The sequence below is a fragment of the Tachypleus tridentatus genome, chromosome 11 (assembly GCF_004210375.1).
Source record: "Tachypleus tridentatus isolate NWPU-2018 chromosome 11, ASM421037v1, whole genome shotgun sequence".
Lineage (NCBI taxonomy): Eukaryota > Metazoa > Arthropoda > Merostomata > Xiphosura > Limulidae > Tachypleus > Tachypleus tridentatus.
The window spans coordinates 81,895,016-81,920,746 of record NC_134835.1 but is presented as its reverse complement, the minus strand read 5'-3'; the positions used below and the strand labels follow the sequence as shown (position 1 = coordinate 81,920,746).

At 33.9% G+C, this 25,731-nt stretch overlaps 1 protein-coding gene across 2 annotated transcripts in view; it reads left to right on the top strand.

Moving 5' to 3' along the window:
* Nucleotides 1-959: 959 nt before the first annotated feature.
* The window catches only part of LOC143232602 (protein kinase C-binding protein NELL2-like), a 116,913-nt gene continuing 92,141 nt past the window's right edge, over nt 960-25,731 (top strand). For both annotated transcript variants that reach the window (XM_076468222.1, XM_076468221.1), the window contains exon 1: nt 960-1,549. In XM_076468222.1, coding sequence (XP_076324337.1) covers nt 1,429-1,549 — 121 coding nt within the window. In that variant the 5' untranslated portion in view covers nt 960-1,428. The remainder of the gene's footprint in view (nt 1,550-25,731) is intronic.

Genomic DNA, 25,731 nt, shown 5'->3' with positions numbered 1-25,731 from the left:
CTAAAAATAAGAAGTTAATTTTAGAAAATTTAAAGAAATTCAAACTATGCTTTCAGTTTTACTAAACACAAAGGTTTAATAATGATGGGTTTGAAAACAGTTTTTAACCTGACGATGTTATTCGCTATCTTAAAAGAGTGATATTGTGAAAAAGTTCGATGACTGCTACTTCATTGCCTTTTAAATATATCTTTATTTAATTCTAACTTGGTAACGTTGACTTAATACGATATTCATTTGCAATGTGGTTTTGAACATTGGCTAAGCACACATCCCAGTTGGTTGTTATATTTGTGAATCTGTTTATTTTCAAGTTTAGCATAAAGATATACAATGATTTATTTATATTATGCCTACGACTGGTATCGATACCCGGTTTTTGTTGTTGTAAATTCACAGACTTATCCCTGCGCCACTGGAGGAACTTAAATGCAGAACTAAACCATTTAGGAGTTAGTAAAACTACTTCTTCAGTTTAAAAGAAAAAGCATAAGATTAAAGCAGTAATAAAACCCAAAAAGCTATTATAGTAATAGTGACTATAATATGTTACTAATTACTTGTTCCTGAAGAAAATTGCGTTTTTATAGTCTCAGCATTACAAATTATTAATTGAAAAGGAATCCTTGTCTATTTAATGGCTCATTGGTAATTCATGTTTCTCAGTTTCACCTGTGGGAACAAACTCTCGTTTTAATTGTAATAATTTGGTATTTAAACATCACTTTAATAACGCGGACCCGACAAGTATTTGGAAATATAAATTCCAACGACAATCTTTATATGTTTTCTGAATGCTGTAATATAAATATATATTTCTTTAATTTTAGCAGATTTATGATAAAAGTAATCGTTATTTTACCCGAGAATGGTAGCATTGAAGATTGACGAATAACATTTCAGGAAGGTGGCGCTACTGTTTGTCATCCCAGATCGGGGTAGCGAAAGATACGCACTGCATTCGCGTTCGAATAGTCGAGGGTAGATGCATAGTGAAGCTAACATGTAAGTTTTATAGCAGTTGAACGCTATAGCTCTATCTTCCGGTCAGTTGGGAACCTGAAATACTGACGCTGTAGTATAAGCATAATCTTCCACTACAGGAAGTGATGAGACTATTGGAAACAGCACTATATCACCTTCTTGGTGCTCTTCTTACGGCTAGTACTAGATATAAGCTAATTCCAGTTGAAACACGTTTCTTTTGAGAAGTCCGGCATTTTATGTTCCTGCCAAGTTTATAATCTTTTAATCCGAAAAACTTGGCCCTGTTTTAAACTGCAAACTTTAAACAATGAAATCTGTTTACGTTCAAGAAATATCTGAACGAGATTCGGACACAGCGGCTGGTTAAGTTAATACTCTTTTCAAGCAAAACTATAAATTCAGTTTGTTTTACAGTTGTTTTTGTTCATTTAAGAACCAGCTATGAATTTAAAATTTATACAAGAACTGGAAACCTCCACGTGGTATTTCACCTGCAGACATCGCGAAATGTTTGCTTTGATGTTCATGGTTTTCATCACAGAGGTCACTGTAATTAATACAGGTGAGTGTTAGTTAATAACTAATTTGAAATATTTTCCTATTTCATACATGCCAAAACTTATTTCGTGCTGATACACGATTCATACGCAGTTTTAATGTGCATACAATGAAATTTGACAACGTTGTCTTCTGTCTTGAAAGATTGTCACTTGGTTTGTTTACTGTTAAATATGAAGCTATAAAGTGGGCTATCTGCGCTCTCTCCACCAAGAGTATCTAAACCCGATTTTTAGTGTAAAAGCCCCTCAAACTTATCACTGAGCCAAGGAAAGACAACGTTGGTTGTTGCTTCGTGTTTTTTTATTTATTGTTTATAAAAATGCGACGTTACTTTTGAACCTCCCTTAGTAACGTTGGCCTAATGTAATTTTCGATAATGTGCATTTGCGAAGTTATTCTGACATTGCACAATACACATTCCAGAATCTATTTTATCTGTGGAACTAAAAAAATAAGCGATTACGAATATTTCTATAAATACGGTTTAAAACGGCCAGTCAAAAGATTAAAACACTTGACAATACTTAATAGACTATAATAATAGTTCGTATTGAGGAAAAACTGAAAACAATATTTATGAAACGATAGAAAAAAACATTTGTTTTTATATAATATTATAAAAATACGATAATCAATCATGGTCACTTATTTTTATTACAAATAGCATGGCAGTTAAATTACACACTCAGAGGGTCAAATATTTATTGAAATGTCTTAATAGTTAAATTCTTGAGCTTCTTGTACAGAAGAAGAAACCCTGTTGGAAATATAAAACTAATAAAACTAAACATATGTTTGTCCAGCTGTCCTGAGACTGCTTTTTACAACCAAGTAATGAAAAGTAAACAGTGCCTCATTAAAAAATGTGTAGAGTTTTAATAGTCAATGAGAAATAACTTAACAAAAACTATACAATGAAAGAATATTTCGAAGACTAATTTGAGATCTGATCTACCAGAAATATTCAATATTTTTGCTTTTGTACGTAATGTGCTTTAGAATTGGAATCTTTAATCGTCTGATCCAAATTGCACTTGAATAGTTATTAAATACATTATTATTAAATAATTATTCTTTTTCTATTTCATTAATTAATTGCATAAATAAAAATAATGTAATTATCTTTTCAGGGACTCGCATATTATTTGTGACATTACAGTCGTCTATGAAACGCAAAACATAACTGAAACCACCATTAAACATGGTTGCTTGTTTCCACAGTGCAAGGATACCAAAATGTTAAACTTATAATGTGATTAACAAAGGGGAATAAACTAGATAATGAGCTGAAAATTAATTAATATTAATTAACATATTTGAAAAGAAAATATTAAAGAAAAAAAGCTCATATAGGATGTGTGTGAAACGGTGATATTGTTATTAATATTAGGATATACTAATAACCATTTTCCAGTATTGTTATGTTTAGGCCTTGGAATAGTCTTTGTTTTGTTTTTTGAATTAAGCACGAAGCTACACAATGGGCTATCTGTGCTCTGCCCACCACGGGTATCGAAACCAGGTTTCTAACGGTGGCAGCCCACCGATATGCCACAAAAGAACTTAAAAAATCATAAATATTTAAAGTTCTATCCACGTTGATCTTATTCGTGTAAAAACGTTATTAAAAACTTTTGTATGAATTGACAAAAAGGGTTTATTCAACTCTTTTGTAATGGTAAGATCATTTTGAAGCTACAACACAGAGAGTAGGAATACTCGAAACGTTAGGTTATATTTTTGACACCTCCATTTCATTATGATTTTATCCATCAATATTAGGAGTATTTTTTGTCAAAGTTATTTAATATTGTATGTCGTGAAATTATTTATTGAAAATTCTCAACTACAATTTTGTTTTTAAGTTGTAGTATTTTATTACTGGAGCAACGTTTCTTCATTAATATAACTTATTGTTGTGGTATTCTTATTTTTTTTAAAAAAAACTTCGCAATTTTTTTTCGTATAATTCACAGACAACTCTTAGTTTGCTATATGGACACTGAAATTTCATATTAAAGAACTTGCTGATCAGAGATCTGATGCAATCTTTAAAGTATAATATAAGTAAGTAAACCGTGATACGTTTTTTTTTCGAAGTAAAGCAAATCCTCGTAATTAGATATAAATAGAATGACATAGCGAAGAGTAAACTTTAACGTGATATTGCAATAGGTATAATGTGATGTTGTGGAAAGTAGTGGTTTAAAATTTATAAAGGAGGAATAATTGAATTACTCATTGTTTTCTAAATTCTAACGTGTTTTAAGTTGGGAGTATTTGAACCAACTTTGTGAAACACCAAAAATAAACTATTATTATTCCGATGGAAGATTGGACGACATTTAGACCGAAACGCATGCAGATCTTGATGAAAGGTGTTTGTCAACGTGTGTCTATAATCTGTGTACAAGATTTGTTGGAACTAACTATAGCTTAAGTCTTTAACATAATTTTGTTGTGAGTATTGTCATAAGTTTGATCGAACAAATCAGTGGTTACGTATATATTTTATTGTCGTTTAAGATAAGCTTTTTTCTCAAAAGTAAACCCTTTTCCATTAAACATTAATGGAAACCAGTAGTGATTAAATTTTTAATGACAGAATAAGTCTTATTTTATAGAAACTAAAGCTGTTTGATAATTTTGCGAATGCTAAGCTATCTTTGAAGTACATTTCATATTTAATTCGAACACAGTCGTAGAAATGCGCTTTGCAAACCAGGTAGAAAAACTTAAATCTGTAGAACTTGCTCAGAAGGGAATGAAGTTTGGTTTGATTTGTTTTAAATTTCGCGCACAACTACACGAGGGCTATCTGTCTAGCCGGCCCTAATTTATCAGTGTAAGACTAGAGGAAAGACAACTAGTCTTCACCACCCACCGCCAACTCTTGGGCTACTCTTTTACCAACGAACAGTGAGATTGACCGTCACATTATATCGCCCTCACGGTTGGAAGAGCGAGCGTGTTTGGTATGACGGGGATTCGAACACGTGACCCCGGGATTACGAGTCGAGTGCATTAACCACCTAGCCATGTCGGGCCAGAAAATAAAGATAAGCGCCATACAGAAATTTGAAAAGCAATATGATAATAATAATAATAAAAGTTGTATAAGAGATATTCGTGGTAGTTTATATTTTGGATTTTGTTCGCCTTTCCTTCTGTAATGTATCGTAATAAAAAGTAAATCCATCATCCAATCACAAAGAACAACTTTTTAACTGGAATTTTTTGAGCGATTGAAGACATTTGTTTTGATATGTACAAGTACTTAAATATGCTGTCATATATATATCTTTTTACTTACTGATCTAATGTCTTTACTTGGTGTACATAAACCAACTTTTATATACTTTTAATTATTGATCTAATGTCTTTACTTGGTGTACATAAACCAACTTTTATATACAAGTATTTATATATATATCTTTTTAATTATTGATCTAATGTCTTTACTTGGTGTACATAAACCAACTTTTATATACAAGTATTTATATATATATCTTTTTAATTATTGATCTAATGTCTTTACTTGGTGTACATAAACCAACTTTTATATACAAGTATTTATATATATATCTTTTTACTTACTGATCTAATGTCTTTACTTGGTGTACATAAACCAACTTTTATATACAAGTATTTATATATATATCTTTTTACTTACTGATCTAATGTCTTTACTTGGTGTACATAAACCAACTTTTATATGCAAGTATTTATATATATAACTTTTTACTTATTGATCTAATGTCTTTACTTGGTGTACTTAGTCCTTTGTTTTAGACCCATATGATCAATAATTACATTAAAACTCTTACTTGCTTCTAAAACGTTGACATAGTAAGTAACTAAGTTTTATTTCTTTTGATGAAGTTCCCTGATGATACATCGAGACGTCTACTGACTTAAAACGCTAACATTCAGGGTTCGATTTCCCACGGTGAACCCAGCATATAACTCAGTGTGGCTTTGCTATACAGAAAGCAAAATTTAGAAACATCCTTTGATGCGAGTTACTTTTATATCATTTATGTAGCCAATCTCAATAGCTATTTTGTTTTATTAACATGGACTGTACGAACGAACTCCATAGGCACTTGATAAAAACTATTGATAGTTGACAAAAGAAAACTTCGAATTTTCTTAGGTCTTGAAATTCAAATAGTGTATTCTAAAACATTTTCGTATCAGAAAAGACACCCAATCACTCGAGTGCTTTCGGAAAGTAAACGTTCCTCCATCAGGAATAAATATACCTGGTGATTAAAATCATAGGCTCTCGCAATCTGCGGATCGGAGGATTGATACCCAGCACCATACACGGTGATCCTTTTTGCCACGTGAGCGTTATAAACTAAAAGACAATCCCATTATTCGTTGATAAAAAATAGCCCAAGAGCTGGTTGTGGTGCTGCCTACCGGTTGCCTTTACCCTGGTCGGTAATTCAAAACTAAGGACGTTGGCAGATAGGCATAGTAACATTACCATAGACAAAACAGAGGAAAATGCATCATTAAGGCAGATCTGACTTAAGAAGTTTTGATTTCTGACACTTTCACACACTCATTTTGTTCCAATATGTGAGTAAGTAATTCACACCAAATTATATCCATGCTGAATAACATTTGAAGACTGCTCAATATACTTGAAGTTTTACTCTGAAGTTCGCATTATATCTACATATCTTAAATATTCTAGAATGTTCCAGGATGTTCTAAATATCTCTGAAATATTCTAGGTTATTCTAGAACGTTCTAGCACATGATTATGGAGTATTCTAGCATATTCTGGAATATTTCAGAATATTCAGAATGCCCCAAAACATTCCGCATGTAAATAATCCAGTTTATTACACTCGATGTTTGGAATATTATGTATAACATGACAGTAGTTTCTACAAGAAACTTCAGGTCAGCCAACCTATAGACGACTATCGAAAGCTTCTTGGAATCTCTATTGATGTAATGCAATTTATGTCACCTGGAGCACTATATTATGCATGATGGATGACCAAGGCATTAGTTACTTTCAAGATCTAGACGTCTATGGGATAGTTTAAGCTCACTGAACCATGAAGAAAAAGGACTCAGTGATATTGCACCATCGTTGTTGTAGCGTGTCCTAGTTTACTGCTCCTTGCAAGGACCTGATCTTCATACAATGACTTATTAAGTATAAAGAGGTGAGTTCTACTCTTTCAAAATCTAACTATAAAAAAATTACTGGATATTTATGGTATCTCAATGAAGAACTCGTTAGTGTGGTATTCTTTCATTCAGCTGTGTGAATGAATTTCCAAAATACACCAAGTTGAAAATCATGAAGTCTGAAAAAATGCCACTTGAATAGTTCATCATGAAAAACACAACAACGTTTTCTGGTGCTTCGAAATTCTGTCTGAGTTTCTGGATTATGATCTCAAGTCATAGGGGCTCATAGAGGACTACAGGAAGGCAATAAATACAACTTAACACTTGAATGTTGTATTTGACCAGTATAATGACATCACAACAACAACACAGAAACAATTTATCGCTTAAGTTAAGCAAGATCATAGAAAACCTTTTCCCAGTAGCAAAAACAAGACGATAACTAACCATACCAAAGTCTTATAAAAGCCCAGGAATTTTTAATAGTGCAGTTTAACACATATTAAGTAAATTGCTTATAATACATAAAAAATATATTCTTATTTCATATACACATACGTTACCAGACCACTACAGTCTAAAGCTTCAACTTTAAATATGGTCCACAATGGATGAAGTGTTTGATATTCAATTGTTTTTATTTTTAACATTTTGCATGTTATAAGAAAATTAGGATGGTGGGGCCTTTAGAATTTTAATCTGTAATTTTACCTTCTATTAAGAACCATCCTAATGTCTGGTCCCAGCTTTTCTTATTGATCCTGTGAACATTTGAGTATCACAAGATTATACTATTTACATTTCTCCTTCCACTTAATCAGCATGTTTACGACGCTAAAAATCGAGTTTCGATACCAATGGTGGGCAGAGCATACATAGACCATTATATAACTTTGTGTTTAACAATAACAATAAACCATATAAGATATTTTTAAAAATTCGGTGATCAAAATAAGTTTTGATTTTGAATTATATTTCTTTACTAGTGTCAGCGATTTAAACAAGTCTGACTTTGGGACGTAACATTTTTCGTGGAGTTACAAATTTGAATTTAGTTCTTTCCTATCGATGGTCAACCAACTAACACCGTCGGAATTTCTAGTTATACAGTAAAACCTGTCTAAGCAGGAAACTCCATAGAGTGGAACCTGTAAAAGCCGGAAATATCAAAATTTTGCAGCATTATTTTAAGATTTCTCTTATAAAAAGCCCTCTGGGTCCCGGCATGGTCAGGTGGGTTAAGGCGTTCGACTCGTAATCTGAGGATCGCGGGTTCGAATCCCCGTCGCACCAAACATGCTCGCCCTTTCAGTCGTGGGGGCGTTATAATGTGATGGTCAATCCCACTATTCGTTGGTAAAAGAGTAGCCCAAGAATTGGCGGTAGGCGGTGATGACTAGCTGCCTTCCCTCTAGTCTTACACTGCTAAATTAGGGACGGCTAGCGCAGATAGCCCTCGAGCAGCTTTACGTGAAGTTAAAAAAACAAACAAACAAAGGCTCTCTGAATGGCGGAACTTGCGTAGCGCGGACGGAAAACTAACTTTACCTTTCTCATCTATCAATAAGTAGGATTAGAACCTGAGTAAGGCGGAAACATGTTTTTGATTAAATATTATATCTTTATTTAGTTAATAATTTCTTTAAATATTAATAAATTCTCGAACATTTTGTTACAGTAAGTATTGGTTAAATATATTCTGTTATTTTTTTCTGCCGTCATTATTTCTGCAGTTAAATTAAACAAAAGAATGGAAAGAGAAAATAGGAATATTTTACTTTTCCTATATAATGCAACTTGTTACCTAAAAGTTCAACTTTCAAATGTTCGTTTAGTCTTTCTACCTACATGTACAACATGAGTTCTACAGTCACTAGATAATGGAATTATACAGTGTATAGAATTGAAATACAGAAAATTGATGCTTCAGCACATTATTACAAACATGGACGACAGTAAGAGAGCATCTGAAATGACCATGAAAAATGACGTGTTAGATGCAATTGCATTTTTAAGTCATTCAGTCAAATGCGTAAAAGACGAATGCGTAACAAATTGTTTTCGAAACTGTGGATTTATTCTTGATAATGGCGGAGATTGTGAAGAAGTTGTTTGTTATTCTAGTGAAATACAAACTCTGATTGAGAAGATTGATGCAGATGATTCTTAGAACGTGGAAAGTTTTGTGAACGTTGACAAGAATGTTTTAACAGAAACTGATGAAACTGATTTAAAATCTATAATAGAATCACAAGATGGTAACAGTGTGAGAGATTCAGAAGATGAACAAAATGGAAAAGATAGTGAGGAAACAGAAATTTCTACTTCATCACAAGTGTTAAGTTATATTAATGCTATCAAATTGTATGCAAAAGTGAAGGTAGAAAATGAACTTCATGAAAGGACTGTAGAATTGGAGTTCTTTTTTAACCGCATGAGAAAGCCCATTAAAAAAATGAAACAGTTGAAATTGGACACTTTCTTCAAATAAAATTAAGACTTTGTGTACTTATGTATATTTTAAATATCTATTTTTGTTCTTATTCTAATAAATATAGCATAAATAGTATAATAACTTTATAGACAAACGTCTTTTTTCCCTTGAGTCAAGCAAGCATAACGTTCCACTCAAAAATTATATATAATTAAGGAAATGCATGTTCACTATGTCTAAGACGGAAAACCCGCTTAAGCCGCAAATTTTACTCGGTCCATTGAGATTCCGCCTAAAACAGGTTTTCATGTAATAGGTTTATCATGCAACAAAAATCGTTATTGTAATAGTATATCATTCGTCAAGTGGTGTTGACAACCTAAGCTCATATAATTCTACTTTTATGGGTTGATAAAATAAACTGTTTTGTCTTATTTGCTCAATATACACGCAACGCCACGTGTGTTTCGTGCCCATAGCCATTTCTAATTTTGAACTGATTTGTTTTTATTTATTTTTGTTAAACCTAAAGATACACAATAGGGTATGTGTGCCCGATTCACATCGGGTATCAAAACCCGACTTTTAGCGTTACGAATCCCCATCCATGCAAACAAACTTCAGACTAGAAAGACGTCAGCTAATTGTTTGCACCCATTGACACAATTTGGGCTGTTCTTGTCTGATTGAATAGTGGTATATATCGGTCACGTTTATAATAAGTCCCCAAGTCTCCAAAGTGAGAATGCCTTTCTGCAGAAAGGACACGATCCATGAAATCATTAGATTTCCAGTTCGGTCACGAAAACCCTAAGATATACCAAAACCATTTTTCTCATTACCGCATACCATATAATTTTGTTTGCTAACTGATGGCTTAAACTTTGACAATAAATAAAATTAATGATACCCAAAATCTCGAAACTATATTTTCAAAATTTTAATTAATTTGTATCGAAATAACACGTCACTTCAAATCCATCTCAACTGCATTCCAATACTTTTATCTCAGTAAATGAACTTGTAACAGGAGAGAATCCTGAACAGCCGCAGCATTTGAAATTACTTAAAGTAGGATTATAAATAAAGCTATGTAGGCCCGGCATGGCCAGGTGGTTAAGGCACTCGACTCGTAATATTAGGGTCGCGGGTTCGAATCTCCGTCACGTCAAACATTCGCTCCCTTTCAGCCATGGGGACGTTATAATGCGACTGTCAATCCCACTATTCGCTGGTAAAATAATAGCCCAAGAGTTGGCGGTGTGTGGTGATGACTAGCTGCTTTCTTTCCAGTTTTACACTGCAAAATTAGGGATGGCTAGCGCAGATAGCTCTCGAGAGCTTTGTGCGAAATTTAAACCAAACAAAACGAATGACGCTGTGAAACCTTCCCCACCCTAACAACAATAACATCGTGTGGACCCCCCTTCTCATGTCATCCTGTATCACTGTGTCAAGTTTGGTGCTGATTGATGAAGAGATATGGAAACGTATAAGGAACAGATACACGTATTTTGTGGGCCAGTAATTTTTATCGTGGGGTGCACGCACACCCGATTCGATTTTATTAGTCATCAAGACTCTATCCCACCCTATCCCTATCTTAAATTATTTTAAGCAGAACTAGAGTAAATTAACGTATGAGATTTTAGGCGTATTCGGACATATCAATCGAAAGAGTGTTATCTCCCTCATGTGTCTAAAACTGTAACTATATATCAAATTGGTGAAGAGATGATGGAGATACGAGTTAAAAGTTTTTCTTTGAGAAAAACAACAACACTGAGAGCCATTTTCGAGTCACTATATCGCGACTAATTTATGCTACAATAGTTATAAGGAAGGTCATATTTATACAACTGAGGTCATGATAACGGCTAAGCCTGGCATGGCCAAGTGTGTTAAGGTGTTCGACTCGTAATCCGAGGGTCGCGGTTCGAATCCTGGTCGCAACAAAAATGCTCGCCCTTTCAGCCGTGGGGGCGTTATAATGTAACGGTCAATCCCCCTATTCGTTGATAAAAGAGTACCCCAAGAGTTGGCGATGGGTAATGATCACTTGTTGCCTTCCCTCTAATCTTACACTGTTTAATTGGGGACGGCTAGCGCAGATAGCCCTCGAGTAGTTTTGCGCGAAATTCAAAACAAACAAACAACGGCTAATATCACTTTATGCAACAATGGTCATAAGGAAGGTCATTTTTATACAGATGAGATCATGACAACGGCTAATATCACTTTATATACACAATACATGCTCAGCAATTACATTTGACATATTTTGACTGTGACTGAAACCCTATCAAATTTTGGCTCTTCGAAATATTTCTTTCTCCCTTATAACATAGAGCTAAAGAAAAACAAAGCTAAAGTACAAATGGGTTGTGATTCAGTTCGATCACAGGATTATTTGGATGGTTGGTTTTAAGACAAAGCCGCAATAGGTTATCTGCCGTCTCCACCGCAGGGAATCGAATCCAGAATTTAAGAGTTCTAAGCCCATAGATTTATTGCTCTTCCCTTTGGGGATCGACCATGGGATAACACTTAAAAATGCAAATAAGCATATCAGAGGTATGACTTCTTTTTGTTTGTTTGTTTTTGGAATTTCGCGCAAAGCTACTCGAGGGCTATCTGCGCTAGCCGTTCCTAATTTAGCAGTGTAAGACTATAGGGAAGGCAACTAGTCATCACCATTCCAAAGCTTCCATCTCACAGTATTAATCCAAAGTGAAAAATCTCCAAAGCTCCTATCCCACAGTAATAATCAATGTGTGAAAGCTTCCACAATCCAAAGCCGTAAATCCAATTCATCTTATTAATCCAAAGTGAAACATCTCTAAAGCTTCTGTTCCACAGTATTAATTCATTGTGAAACACTTCCAAAGCTTCCATCCAGCGTGAAAAGTTAAATACTGTGTGATCTAGAAGTAATTACTCTCCATTGTAATCACGCTGGCCAAAGCATCTCCCAAAGACGTTGTACGTTTCTAGCTGAAACTATCAAATGAAAAACACAAAAATTTTACATAACAAGTCTTTATACTGGTTGCTTTGTTATCATATTGCTAGATGTTTCCAATTTAAACCTAAAAATGTTCTAAGTCTTTCGTGTTCTGTTTGAGAATAGATTTCCTTTCTGTGTTAATTTCATTAATTAGTATGTGTTTTTCTTTTAGCAAAGTGGCCCCCGTTAGTACAGCGGTATGTCTCCGGATTAAAACGTTAAAATCAGGGGTTCGATTCACCTCGGTGGGCTCAGCAGATAGCCCTTTGTGGATTTGCTATGCGAAAAACACACACACACACACACTTTTAGCAAAGCCACATCGAGCTATCTGCTGAGCCACCGAGGGGAATCGAACCCCTGATTTTAACGTTGTAAATCCGTTGACTTACCGCTGTATTAAGCATTAATAATTATGTGTTCAACCCTCTAAGTTTGTTGTTTCGTCCTTTTCTGTTCGTGTAAAAAAAATTCAAATTTTTTGTATTAACAAAATTCTAAAATATTTTTCTGGACCACTGTAGTTATTGTGAAATGTGTATTTAGTTCTATTACATGGTATATGTTTCGTTTATTTCTGTAATGTAATATATCAGACAGTGAAAATTCCTATATGTGTACTGTCAATTTTTATATGTATAATATCTTGCAAAATCCTTAGTTTGTTTTACCGCGTAATCTCTTATTCAAAATCTTTAATGTCAACAATAATAGGAATTATTAATGAAAACTCTTCTTTTCTAAGTTAAAATGCTTTTTCTGGCAATAATAAAAGTAAACTTTAGCGATCCAATGAAAAATATTTTACATTATTAACAGAAATTCTGTAGTATCGATCGGCACTGAAACAATGAGTGAATTTCGAATTATATGCATAATATACCTGCAGTCACAGATAGTCTAGATGGAATCCAATAACGACGCCATAATGGATAACGTTAAGTGTTTCGTTGATGTTGGAGACAACAATATCTAATTGGTTTGATGTTACGATTGTTGGGTTCTAGTTCTTTATGTTTATTCAATAATGAGTTGTTCTATAGGCATTTCATACAGTTCTTGGGTTTTTTTGTTCAATTCAGTTAACTTTTACTAACGTTATTTATCATTCTGCTCGTCTCTCGAAAATACGTGTTCTGATTTAAACTTTGAATAAAAAAGTGAAGCAAAGGGTTTTTTGTTACTTTTTAAGGTGAATCGCTTAAGAATCTAAAGAACCAGCTTGTTTTGTGTGGCACATTGAATTAAAGTTTCTCAAAAGCTTTCCTATATGTTCAGGAAGTTAATCGCAAAGTGAAAAGTGGCAAAAATACAAAACATGGATAAAAAGTCCATACACAGCACGATCCGCTAATCCGGGAATTTTTTTCGTTTGTCATACATTTAGCTCTTTTAATAAAATGCGTTACTTGAACAGAAAATGTGACATACAAACTTAGAGTTAGACTTGTAAAAAGGACTTCAGTGAAGTATGGTTACGCTATAAATTGGATTTTCAGTTAAAGTATTTGGGATCTAAAGTAATCAAAATAGACTTGTAAGTTGACTTTTGTATTAAAATAAAGGTTAGACAAGTAATCTAGGTTTTGTATTAAAGTGTGTGTGTTTTCTTAGAGCAAAGCCACATCAGGCTATCTACTGAGTCCACCGAAGGGAATCGAAACCCTGATTTTAGCGTTGTATTAAAGTAGTTAGACAAATAAACTGGGCTTTCAATGAAAGAAACACTTAGACTTTAAATGGTGTTTTCAATGAATGTATTTCCAATGAGCGTATTACTAAACCGTGAGTATCCAATAGTATTATTTCGAATATGAATGCTGAAAGGTCTCAAACACTTATCAGTATTTGATTTCTTCAAATTAAACGCGATGTTTTGATATTTTATGCTAATTAAGTGTTAATACAATTACATGTCGAAAACTTTGGGGGAGGGGAGAAGCCTGGTAAATATGATGAAAATAAACTGTAAATGTTCAAAATCTGAAATGGAGAAATAAAGAAAAATGTTTTATCTTTAGTTTGTTCATTTTAAATTTCATCATCTGTAGTTTACGTTACTTTAACCACAAATGCTAGGCCTATTAATGAATACGATACAATTTATCTGAAGAAAAACATCAAAGGTATATCCTTCTGTGACATATTTGGGCTTAGAAACATCTTATCGTACAAATCTAATTAAGCAAATGTTTTGATTGAGAATATTATTCACAGTTTCATCTGAGGTAGCAAAGAACTGTGATCATCAGATGAGATGAATTGAAAACCCACTTACCCTGTAAATTTTACTTCATATGCAACATATACATAAGTTTAGCTTCGGAACTAAGTAACTTATTAATAGTCTGGTAATTTTTGAAATGCTAAGTATGTTAAGAATGCGAATGTTATTTCAAACTCCAGAGTTTATACAGATAAAATTATTATAGTTGTTTCACATTAAGATTTTTCAGTATTGTGTTTCGAAAATGGTAAATAATGTGTTAGAGTACCATAATCATGCAAATAGAGGTATTTTACATTATTAACATTTTATCTTAAAATAAATGTTTTACACAACAAATCCGTAAAACGTGAACAAGAAGAAGTGTGCATGTTATAATATAGTACACAAAGCAATCTTTATAGGTTGTTTTATTTTCACTTCAGTATGGAGTATGCTCAACAGTAATATCAAAGACAGCTAGACACTGATGCTGCATATTTAAAGTAAGAGTATTGACAAGGTCATTGAGTATTCTCGACCACTTATCTGAAGAGCTGTCGCTAGAACATCTCTGATAGTTAAGAGTCCTACTTGATGGGACATGACACGTCTCCAAACAGCATTCCATGCATGAGTGATTGCAATATATCTTGAGCACTCTGGCCACTTCATTCGCTCAATCCCATTTCTTCTTAAAGGAATGAGTATGACTAGCATGCTGGAAATGGAAATTATCGTCCATTAGGCGAAGCACGATAAACTACATCAGCACATGGAAACACAGAACTTCAGGAAACGAAGACTCTTTACAATATTAATGTGTCATTCGACAAGATAACTAGAGGTCATTATACTTGTTCCTGCGATACCAAACTTCCACATCGCTATGTGCGTCATGTTTCTGCGTGAACATAGGGTTGGATATGCTTCTAGGTTCTCTTCGCGTGAGCATACGTTTGGTATTTCGCTGTAAAAATAATATTAATCCATATGACGTTGTTCTTCTGAGATGGAGGCAACTATTTAGTGCCCCTGAATGGATGCCTGCCATACATTCCAGTCTTGTGAAATCTTTTTCTAAGCGCCTGTACAACGAAACAACATCTTCTTGCGGTGAACCAGAGCAGACAGCGGCTGCCTTTTTTAGTTGTAGATGATAGTATATCTTGTTTAGGTGTTCTTGTAGTTGCACCATTAGTTTGTAAGCGAATCAATATTCTACCTATTGCACTTTGAAACATCTGTAGTCAATATTCAACAACGTGCATTAACCAACTTCCATTTGTCTCGTTGCTCTCGACATGCAATGAAGACCCAAATGTCTTCTTAGAGTTTATGGATCATCGAGCACTTGAAACTCCGTGACTCACGTTCACAATTGACACAAGATTGCTATTATACTACTAAATACAACACAAACTGAATGAGCCATTTGTATTTCAGATCACACGACTAATCATAAGATAATAAAACGAACTGAGAGAATGATTAACATTACTTTATAACAGTTTGTTTCTACTTTGTCAGAGCTCTAAAATTACAAATTTCCATAGTATTTTTATTATTTTTCTTCCTTCAGTATATTAGAAGTATTCAGAAATCACAAATTTTGATCTTATTATTTTTTGCAACGAAAATAATGGTATTTTCGATATTTTTTTACCCTCAGTAAGAGGATTTATTAATTTACTATGATTAGCTAAAGACGATTGTTCAAGTACACTTGAGTTACTTTCATGGTACCCGCATGTTCTGATAACTGTCGGTGTAGCTGTAACGCTAATGGTTAGATAAGTGTTAATATGCACCAGTGACAGAGTCCTTTAAGACTGATTTCGTTGTATTGACCAAAGTTATTGAGAAATTGTTTATGTGAAGCTCTATATGTTAGTTTATTTTTAGTTTTTATCCCTCTTTGTTTTTATATATATATGTCTTAACCCTGACACCTCTCTGATCTTTTGGAAGGCACACTTGTGTGCAGGAAACCTTCACATTTTTTCTTTTCTACCCAGGAGAATTCTTCATTAAAAGTAAACAATGAACAAACACAATGTTCGATAACAAGTCGTACCTACAGTTTCAGCTAGATTTTTTTTAAGGATCCAACCAGTTAAGTGGATTAGAATAATCACAATTAAAAAATTTATTTGAAGTAATGAAGAACCCCCGAATCCCCATTAAAATTATTGAAATTAGAGAAACATAAAAATAACAGGTTTTCACAATAGACTTCTCACCACGTTCTTAACTTGAATGGAAACTTCTACGATTCAAAGGTCCCCGTCGCGCCAAACATGTTTGCCCTTTCAGCCGTGGAGGCATTATAATGTTACGGTCAATCCCACTATTCGTTGGTAAAAGAGTAGCCCAAGAGTTGGCGGTGGGTGGTGATGACTAGCTGCCTTCCCTCTCGTCTTACACTGCTAAATTAGGGACGGCTAGCACAGATAGTCCTCGAGTAGCTTTGTGCGAAATACAGAAACAAACAAACAAACGTTTAAAGGGTATTTCATTAATGAAATACCATAATGAAAGCAAAATAAAAATCCAACACGTTATTTGAAGCTTGTAATGATTTCCAGTTAAACTATTGATGCGTGTCGATATAGATATTCATCCATCTTTTTTCTCGAAATTGCTTTACTTTATCAAATATCAAGGTTTCGGAATGGTTTAAAACACTTAGCAAATAACAGTATTTGTAATAGTTGTATATTTCATCGCTGACAGTTATTTTGCCGTTTCTCTGTGGCACTGACTCAATGAATTAAAAAAAAAAATCACTTAATACAAAAGAGAAAGGATAGAAATGAGCTACATTTACTCCTCAAAAAGAACTACCTAACCGTTAAATACTGTATATTGTTATTTTTCTTATGTAGCCGCCACCCGCTAACTCGTAAGCGAGTTTACTGGCTTAATCGCTAAAAATCGATTTTTGATACCTGCAGTGAAAAGAATACAGATAATCCCTTTTGTGGCTTTGTGTTTAATAAACAAACGAACTTCTATTGCTCTATGAATAACCGTGTATATCTCAAAGCCGTGTTCACATTGTTAAACCAAGCAGTGTCAGTTTTGAAACTGGAAAATGTTCAACGGGACATACCGCATTAATGTAGACAACCTTATAACAGTATCTCAGTATAAACATTATTTTATTTCTCCACTTGTATTATAGGTTCAGGAACAGCACTAGTCAATTATTTAAGTAGCTCTAAATGAGAAACCAATCGAACTGGCTTGAGAAAAAACTAAAGTTATGGTCATAAAATAAAAAGAACAGAACTCTCTTTATTGTGTGATATTTAAGTCCCACTAGACGCCATTTTTAATTCAGTTTTAAACAGATCGAATATTGTGTCTGTGGTTATTTTCCTTGTCGTTCTTTCTGCTCGCGACTTTCGTCTCGATCGGAAAGTATTTAGTCTCTCCAAAATGCCCAGCATGGCCAAGCGTGTTAAGGCGTGCGACTCGTAATCTGAGGGTCGCAGGTTCGCATCCCTGTCACACCAAACATGCTCGCTCGCCCCTTTCAGCCGTGGGGTGTATAATGTGACGGTCAATCCCACTATTCGTTGGTAAAAGAGTAGTCCCAGAGTTGGCGGAGGGTGGTGATGACCAGCTGCCTTCCCTCTAGTCTTACACTGCTAAATTAGGGACGGCTAGCGCAAGTAGCCCTCGTGTAGCTTTGCGCGAAATTCAAAACAAATCAAACCATTACTTTTTAATTTTGTTTCAAAATATTTGATATTGGACGGCTTCTTCTTTCTTCAGAACCTTTTATGTACTATGTCAGACGCACCACAAAATTAGCATACATTTTAAACAATTATTCAGTTGAGATGGCTATATTTATATCTCTGACGAATGATGTTAAATCAACTCGAATTTTAACGCATTTAAAAGTAGACTTCTTGTATCTCCGGTATGTGTTGTTACGAAATCGTAAATGATAGAAATCACTACTATATACTGAACTATTGTCTGTGTTTCCCAGTACTTTCTGTTTAAAAACTAATGTATTTGGATACAACGGTATTTCGTTTATATTATTAGATGTCTGGTAAACCATTAAACCTTACTTTAGCAAAAGATGTGAAATCTGTAGATATAGTTAAGTAAACAGTTTAAACGTTATTCAGCGAGTTAATTGTTGTCTGAAACACAGTGTATCAACCCGTATTTTTATAACACGTAAAATCAATTTGTAAGGTGTTCATGTTAATGATATTATTACTTACGAGATTTTAACTATAACTAAGAACCAAATCATACTGATTTATTTCCTCTAAGCTAATTTTTTGTATAATACACGACTGTGTAATACATAACTGTTTGTATAATACACAGCAATAGACAAGCAGCATTTGGTAGATTAAGTAACATTTGTACGTAATAACGTAATATTGTTAAAGCAGTAACGGGTTAACGAAAAATGTGCTAAGTTTTCAGATAAACACGTGTAAGATGACCAGCATGCGTTATAAAGAGGTTGTACTTGTAGCGTGATGAATTTTTGCGTGGACTGCCTGGAGCCATAAATACCGCCTGCTAACTTCCGTCAGTGCCAGAGTTGGCCCCGGACCGCTTATCAAGACTGATATGTCTTCCTTTGGCTACTAAAACACAAAGAATAAATGAACTGCCAAGTGTTTTGATTTGTCATTATATATTCCCGTTGAAATGGTTGCTCGGCCGGAAGGATTATTTGTTCGGTGTTCTACACGTACTCGCCACTTTTTAGTTATTCTAATCAGCGTATTGTGTTAGCAAGGGTAGTGGAAGGGCTTGCTTGCATCGGGCTGTGCCTCACGGAGTCATTTTAAGCTACGCCGAACAGATTTCTGACTCGAAGAAATTGTCAACATTAAGTTTGTCATATCGTTTCTTAATACACGTATTTTACTTTCCTAAGCCTAAATCATGTACATGTATTATTTATGAATATAAAAGAGTAAATGCGTATTTATTTGCGCCCTAACACTTTGGGATCTACTGGGCCAATCTCAACCAAAGTTTGTATGTAAACACCATGAACTGTGGGGAACGTCCTAAGGGGTCAAAATTGAAGTTAACTATATTTCTATTTAGTAATCTCTGTGAGTTAATTGCTTCCAACCTATTGATCTAATCTCAAACAATTTTAGAGGTTGAAGCTTCAGATAATATTAAATATCCTAAATGGATTCAAGGTCAAAGTAAGAAAGTTCCTTAATTGTTTCTCAAACAACCAATGCTTTTTAGATGGTCAATGAAATGTCGGGTGTTCAAGGTTTGTAATTACCTCAACATCTTGGACCTGGCATGTCCTGGTAATTAGGGCGCTCAACTCGCAATCTGAGGGTCGCGGATTCGAATCTCTGTCACACCAAACATGCTCGCCCCTTCAGCTGTTGGTTGGAGCGTTATGATGTTATGGTAATCTTACTGTTTGTTGGTAAAAAAGTAGCCCAAAAGTTGGCAGTGAGTAGTGATGACTAGCTGCCAACTGAAGTACGGCTAGCGCAGACAGCTTTGCGCGAAATTCGAAACAAATAAAGAAACCTCAAAATCTTTATTTGTTGCCAGATTGAAAGCAAATAGCATATGTTGTTTATAAAGAAGCTTCGTCATAACTTTAAAATTTTTAGATAAAGTTGTATCACTTTGAAACATATGATTGCTGTTAAAATTATAATGTTTGAACTAAGTTTAAACATTCTCTGTCAGGGGACAGGTATATGATCTTGTAAGTTATAATTACAGAACCACTTTTATATTCATTCTCAGATGTGGTAAAATATATACATCCGTGTAGGCCATATGACACTGTAGTTTCAGATCTTGATAATGTTTGATCAGATATATAGATTCAAATTGATTGTGACTTTAATGCTATCATAACTACTCAGTTCTTGAATAACATTAATCCCTCAAGTTTTATCGGTGTTTTATAAATAATTCTTATTTTTTAGAAACAACACAACATAAAAACAATCAATTTTGATTTTCAAAGACAACACTTTTTTTCTAATTACTGTTTTATTGGCCTAACACGTAATATAATTTTGCCTTACACTTTGAAGTTCTCAAACTATTATTTAAGCCAAACTACGTGGAAGAATGGCTGAAGTCATCGTGTTTAACTGACTACACATTAAACCTTTCGACTAACAAACTCATGATCAGAAGTTTTAAATATCAGTAACCAATGAAGGAACCTAGAACTTATAATTTGCAATATTACATACTAATTCTCCTATAGCATATAAATCATATCTTCAAATTAGATGTTTGAGATCTAATTTGGAACATACCAAATTCGGTCAAGGTCACGATAAATGTAGCCCGAAATATTACTTTCTGTAGTGGGGTCTGATCACAAAATCTACCTATGATTTCATGTGATAATTATTTTTATATTTTACCTCAGTATATGCAGTATAGGTACTTCCATATCATTTTGATCCGGTTTTCTGATTGGTCCACAGCAGGGATATATATTGTGAATCATAAATACAATTTTTGTGGGTTTCAAGCAGATTAGTTTCTGTCGTCAGAAAGTTTCGTTTGGTTTGTTTTGAATTTCGTGCAAAGCTACTCACGGGCTATCTGCGCTAGCCATCCCTAATTTAGCAATGTAAGACCAGACTCTTGGGCTATTTTTTACCAACGAATAGTGGGATTGACCGTCACATTATAATGCCCCAACGACTAGTTACAGCATGTTTGATGTAACTAGGATTCGAACTCTCGACTATTAGATTACGAGTCGAGTGCCCTAACCACTTGGTCATTCCAGGCTTATAGCAGATAGACCAATGTGGGTTTAATATATGAAAACAACATAAATACCTACGAATTAATTGCAACAATATTTCATATTGTTACTTCCTTAGAAATATATGAAAAAAAACCTTTTAAATAGGTTGAGTGCCACTTTTTAGCGATTTAGGATCATTCTTTTTTTGTTTTTGAATTTTGTGCAAAGCTACACGAGGGCTACCTGCGCTAGCCGTCCCTAATTTTGCAGTGTAAGACTGGAGGTAAGGCAGTTAGTCATCATCACCCATCGCCAATTCTTTGGCTACTCTTTTACCAACGAATGGTGGGGTAGACCTTGACGTTATAACGCCCTTATGGCTGAAGGGGCGAGCATGTTTTGTGCAACGGGGATTCGAACCTACGACCCTTGGATTACGAGTCGAGTACCTTAACCACCTGGCCATACCGGGCCCTCGTCAGAAAGAATATTCTATTTAGCTTTCACAGAACCAAAGGTCATCCTGTAAATATTGTATTTATTTGCTACATTTCTCAGCCTAATTGTAACGATATAATAAATAATTTTTAAATATACAGACTAGATATCGGAAAAGAAAAATTAGAGGCTAGGTTACACAACAACAACGAGAAACGTCCTTAGAAATTCTGAAACATTTGTTTTATACACTGAGGGTCAGGTAATAATTGGTTTTGGAAAACAATGTTTAATTTTAACTATCTTTGGGGGTAAAATTTGTTATGTAATTGAACATGCTGGTATATTGTTTTGTTCAAAGCTTTCGGGAATATATATACATAGGGTACATTTTATAATCCCGAATTATAACTTGTACCCTGGAATTTTTTCATTCAGTGCAGCGTTTTTCTGTTTAATTTATTTTTGTTTCGGCTTATGTTTTTAAGTTATAACAATCTATATATATTGTTATATATTTCTCTGATGATACTATAGAAGATTAAAGTATGTTCACACGAAACACAGTGGAAATGTATATCGAAAGAAGATGACGTTACCGTTCTGAACATATGTGACAAGTGTAAAAAAATCAGAGACCAGACTTTGAAATTATGTCCTATAGTTTTATCAGACTTGTTGCTCTGTATTGGAAAATACGATCTCTGGACAGATTTATATATGTGTTATTTAACATATGTATAACAGAAAGATTGAGAAATAAATGAAAACAGAAATCATACCTTTATTTAATAGGTCAAAGTTTTTATATACTTAAACATATACATAATTTCTCCTCACATAAGCAAAACTCACCTTCACCATTGCATTAGGACACACATTAATGTGCTAAATGTGTGCTCGCGTACGTGCTCAGACATATATTAGTCATAATTCAAATCGAGCTTTTTACAAGGTCTCAATTCTAGATACAATGATCAAAGAAATTAAAGTTAAAATTAATGCTGTAGCATATCGTTTTCTAACACAAACGTTGCCGTGAATTCTATGTTTGCTAAGTTATTGTATGTTTGATAGGTTAGAAATTTTGTTACCATAACATTTTTTATACTGCATATACCAAACTTGACAGAGCGACCAACTTTCACACAAACTTTGATTTCTGACGTCATTTGGCCCGGCATGGTCAGGTGGTTAAGGCGCTAGACTCGTAATTTGTGGGTTGCGGGTTCGAATCGCCGTCACACCAAACACGCTCGCCCTTTCAACCGTGGAGACGTTATAACGTTATGGTCAATCCCACTGTTCGTTTAAAAGAGTATCCCAAGGGTTGACGGTGGGTAGTGATGACTAGCTGCCCTCCCTTTTCTCTTACTCTGCTAAATTAGGGACGGCTAGCACAGATAGTCCTCTTTCAGATTTGCGCGAAATTCAAAAGGAAACAAACTGAATTATTTATGTTCAAATTCTATCTTAGATGGAGCCCACGTAGAGATGTTTTTTTGCTGTAATTCTTAATTCATTTCTTTTAAAAGTTCGCTCCTTGATACGCAACATCATTGGAACCACAAAATTGATATCGAAAAGTCTACACTTTTTTCACGTTTCATGTAATTAGATTTTACATTACACTCGAATGTGTATAAAATATCCGCAATAAGACTGCAGTTACGTGTACGTGGTTTTTCATTTTAAGAGTAAACTAATTAAAGTGTTACGGGAAATACCTAAATACCTTTAACAGTTAGCTTATTCGAACGTAATCTATCTCTAACACCAAACATCAGTATCTGCTTAGTTTCAATGTTACGTTTAGACATACACAGGTACGCACCCATTTTAGGCAGACGTATTAAAAAAAATATAGTGATGAAAAGCTCGAACAAATGAACATAGAAAACTTTGCTACTTGTGCTGGACATTGCAATAACTTTTACCAATATACCACTTTCCTTGAAATAGACTATTTTAGAAGTATTACTTCTGTGGTGGTATGTGATACCATTTACTCGAAAATCAAATAATCTAGTTAATAAAAATGTTTAACTTTGGAAAATAATCTGTTCAGGTTTGACGGCACTGAAACAAATTCCTGTTTCACAGTGAAAATAATTGACGTAATTTAATTTATCATTTGAGTTTTGAAGAATGGTATATAAAAAGTAGTGGTTATTTCAGTGAAAACATATATCTCCCTGTTATATAAAATCATTTTTGTTTTTCCTTAAATGTGTGACTTTTGTATAAACCATATACATCTATTTTTAAAATGTTGTTTCCTTATAGAATTTATAAAAATTTGGTTATCTCAATTTTTTGGCTTCTATATATATAAAAGAAAAGAACTTTTAAAAAGCACGTCTTTAACTGAGTTATATCTTTGATGCTCTCTACTATAAAATAATATACTTACTTTACGACGTAGACTGACCCTCTATTCTTTTAAACACAGATACGTCAGCGTCTACTTTTATTTGCGACATGCATGACATTGAATAGCCCAGTGTGCAAGATGTTTCTTTCAGAAATCATGATATACTTACCAGCAGAAAAACTAAGTGCATTGTTGTTGCAAACTCTTAAGAAACAGGTTAACTTCTAGGAAATTTCTTGAGCCTTGAGGACTTCTCAAACTAAATTTTGGTGATAAAAAAAAAAAAAATGTACTAAAGAATTATCCAAAAGAGTTTCAGGAAAGCGTACTCAAAAGGAAAGGCCTGATAATGTTCTATTTTTTTTCTTTAAATAAAGAACCATCTTTTATAGAGACCAAAGCGAGGCCTTAAGCAATGAAGTGTAAGGTAATAGAAGAATGACTGCATAAGAATTTCGCGGAGGTTCTACAGTGCCAAACTTTATGTACATAGGTTCTACAGTGCCAAACTTTATGTACATAGGTTCTACAGTGCCAAACTTTATGTACATAGGTTCTACAGTGCCTAACTTTATGTACGTAGGTTCTACAGTGCCTAACTTTATGTACGTAGGTTCTACAGTGCCTAACTTTATGTACGTAGGTTCTACAGTGCCAAACTTTATGTACATAGGTTCTACAGTGCCAAACTTTATGTACGTAGGTTCTACAGTGTTAAACTTTATGTACATAGGTTCTACAGTGCCTAACTTTATGTGCATATTTAAATAGACAAAGAGAAAAATATTTCGCAACTTATAAAACGCAGGTGGTATAAAATATTACCATATCATCATAGATGTAATATTAGCAAAAAGTAGCCAGTAATAAAAACTTGCAACACTTCATCGGTTGACGTCATGTTATTTGAAATAGCATCGGTGTTTTGTAAAATATGTTGTGATTAATATATCTCCTGATCTTATCTTTTGTAAGGCCGCATTGTTGATCAAAAGGTCTGGGGCTCGAGACGTGCTGCTGTTGAATATTTTCAGCTGTAGATGGCTTATAAAAGTGACAATCTCGTTATGTGTTTGTGTGTGTTGTCTTATGGCAAAGCGACACCGAGGTGAATCGATTCTCTGATTTTAACGTTGTTAATCCAAAGTCTTATCACTGTCCCTACCAGAGTCCAATTTCGTTATTCGGTTGAAATTATAATTACAATTCAGTCTAAAACTTTGCAATGATCCATAAAATATTGTATCTGATAAATATGTGTTCTCGAAAAACTAAATCACTTTACTTGATCTTAAATACATTATATTTATACTTTTTGAAACTTTTTAATAATCAAATAACAGCTATTAAGCGAATTGTGTTTTATTATTAGCAATAATAACATTATTATCTTTCTATTAAGACGTCATTCGTTCTAGTCAATATCGTCAACTACATTGAAGCCATTAATTGTTGTACAACATTACATGGTTGCTACTGTTCTGAGATATTTACAAATTATTTTTTATTTTGTATAACCTAACAAGTATCAATGCAAAACAACGCCTTCAGAGAGCGTTGCAAAACGAATACAGCTAAAATGACAACGTTAGGATTTCAGTTTAAATCTGGGAAGAAAAAACTAAGCCTATTACGTGTATTAACATATTCACCTAACACAAATAATCCGTTTACCTTGTGTCCCTCCCTGATTGCTACATTAACGTCTGAGCTCGCTATGTTTACCAAATTGAGGAATGCGTTATTGAAGCGATACAATTTAAAGACACAAATTATTGTCAAATATACAATTAAAACTTTAATTTAAGCTTAT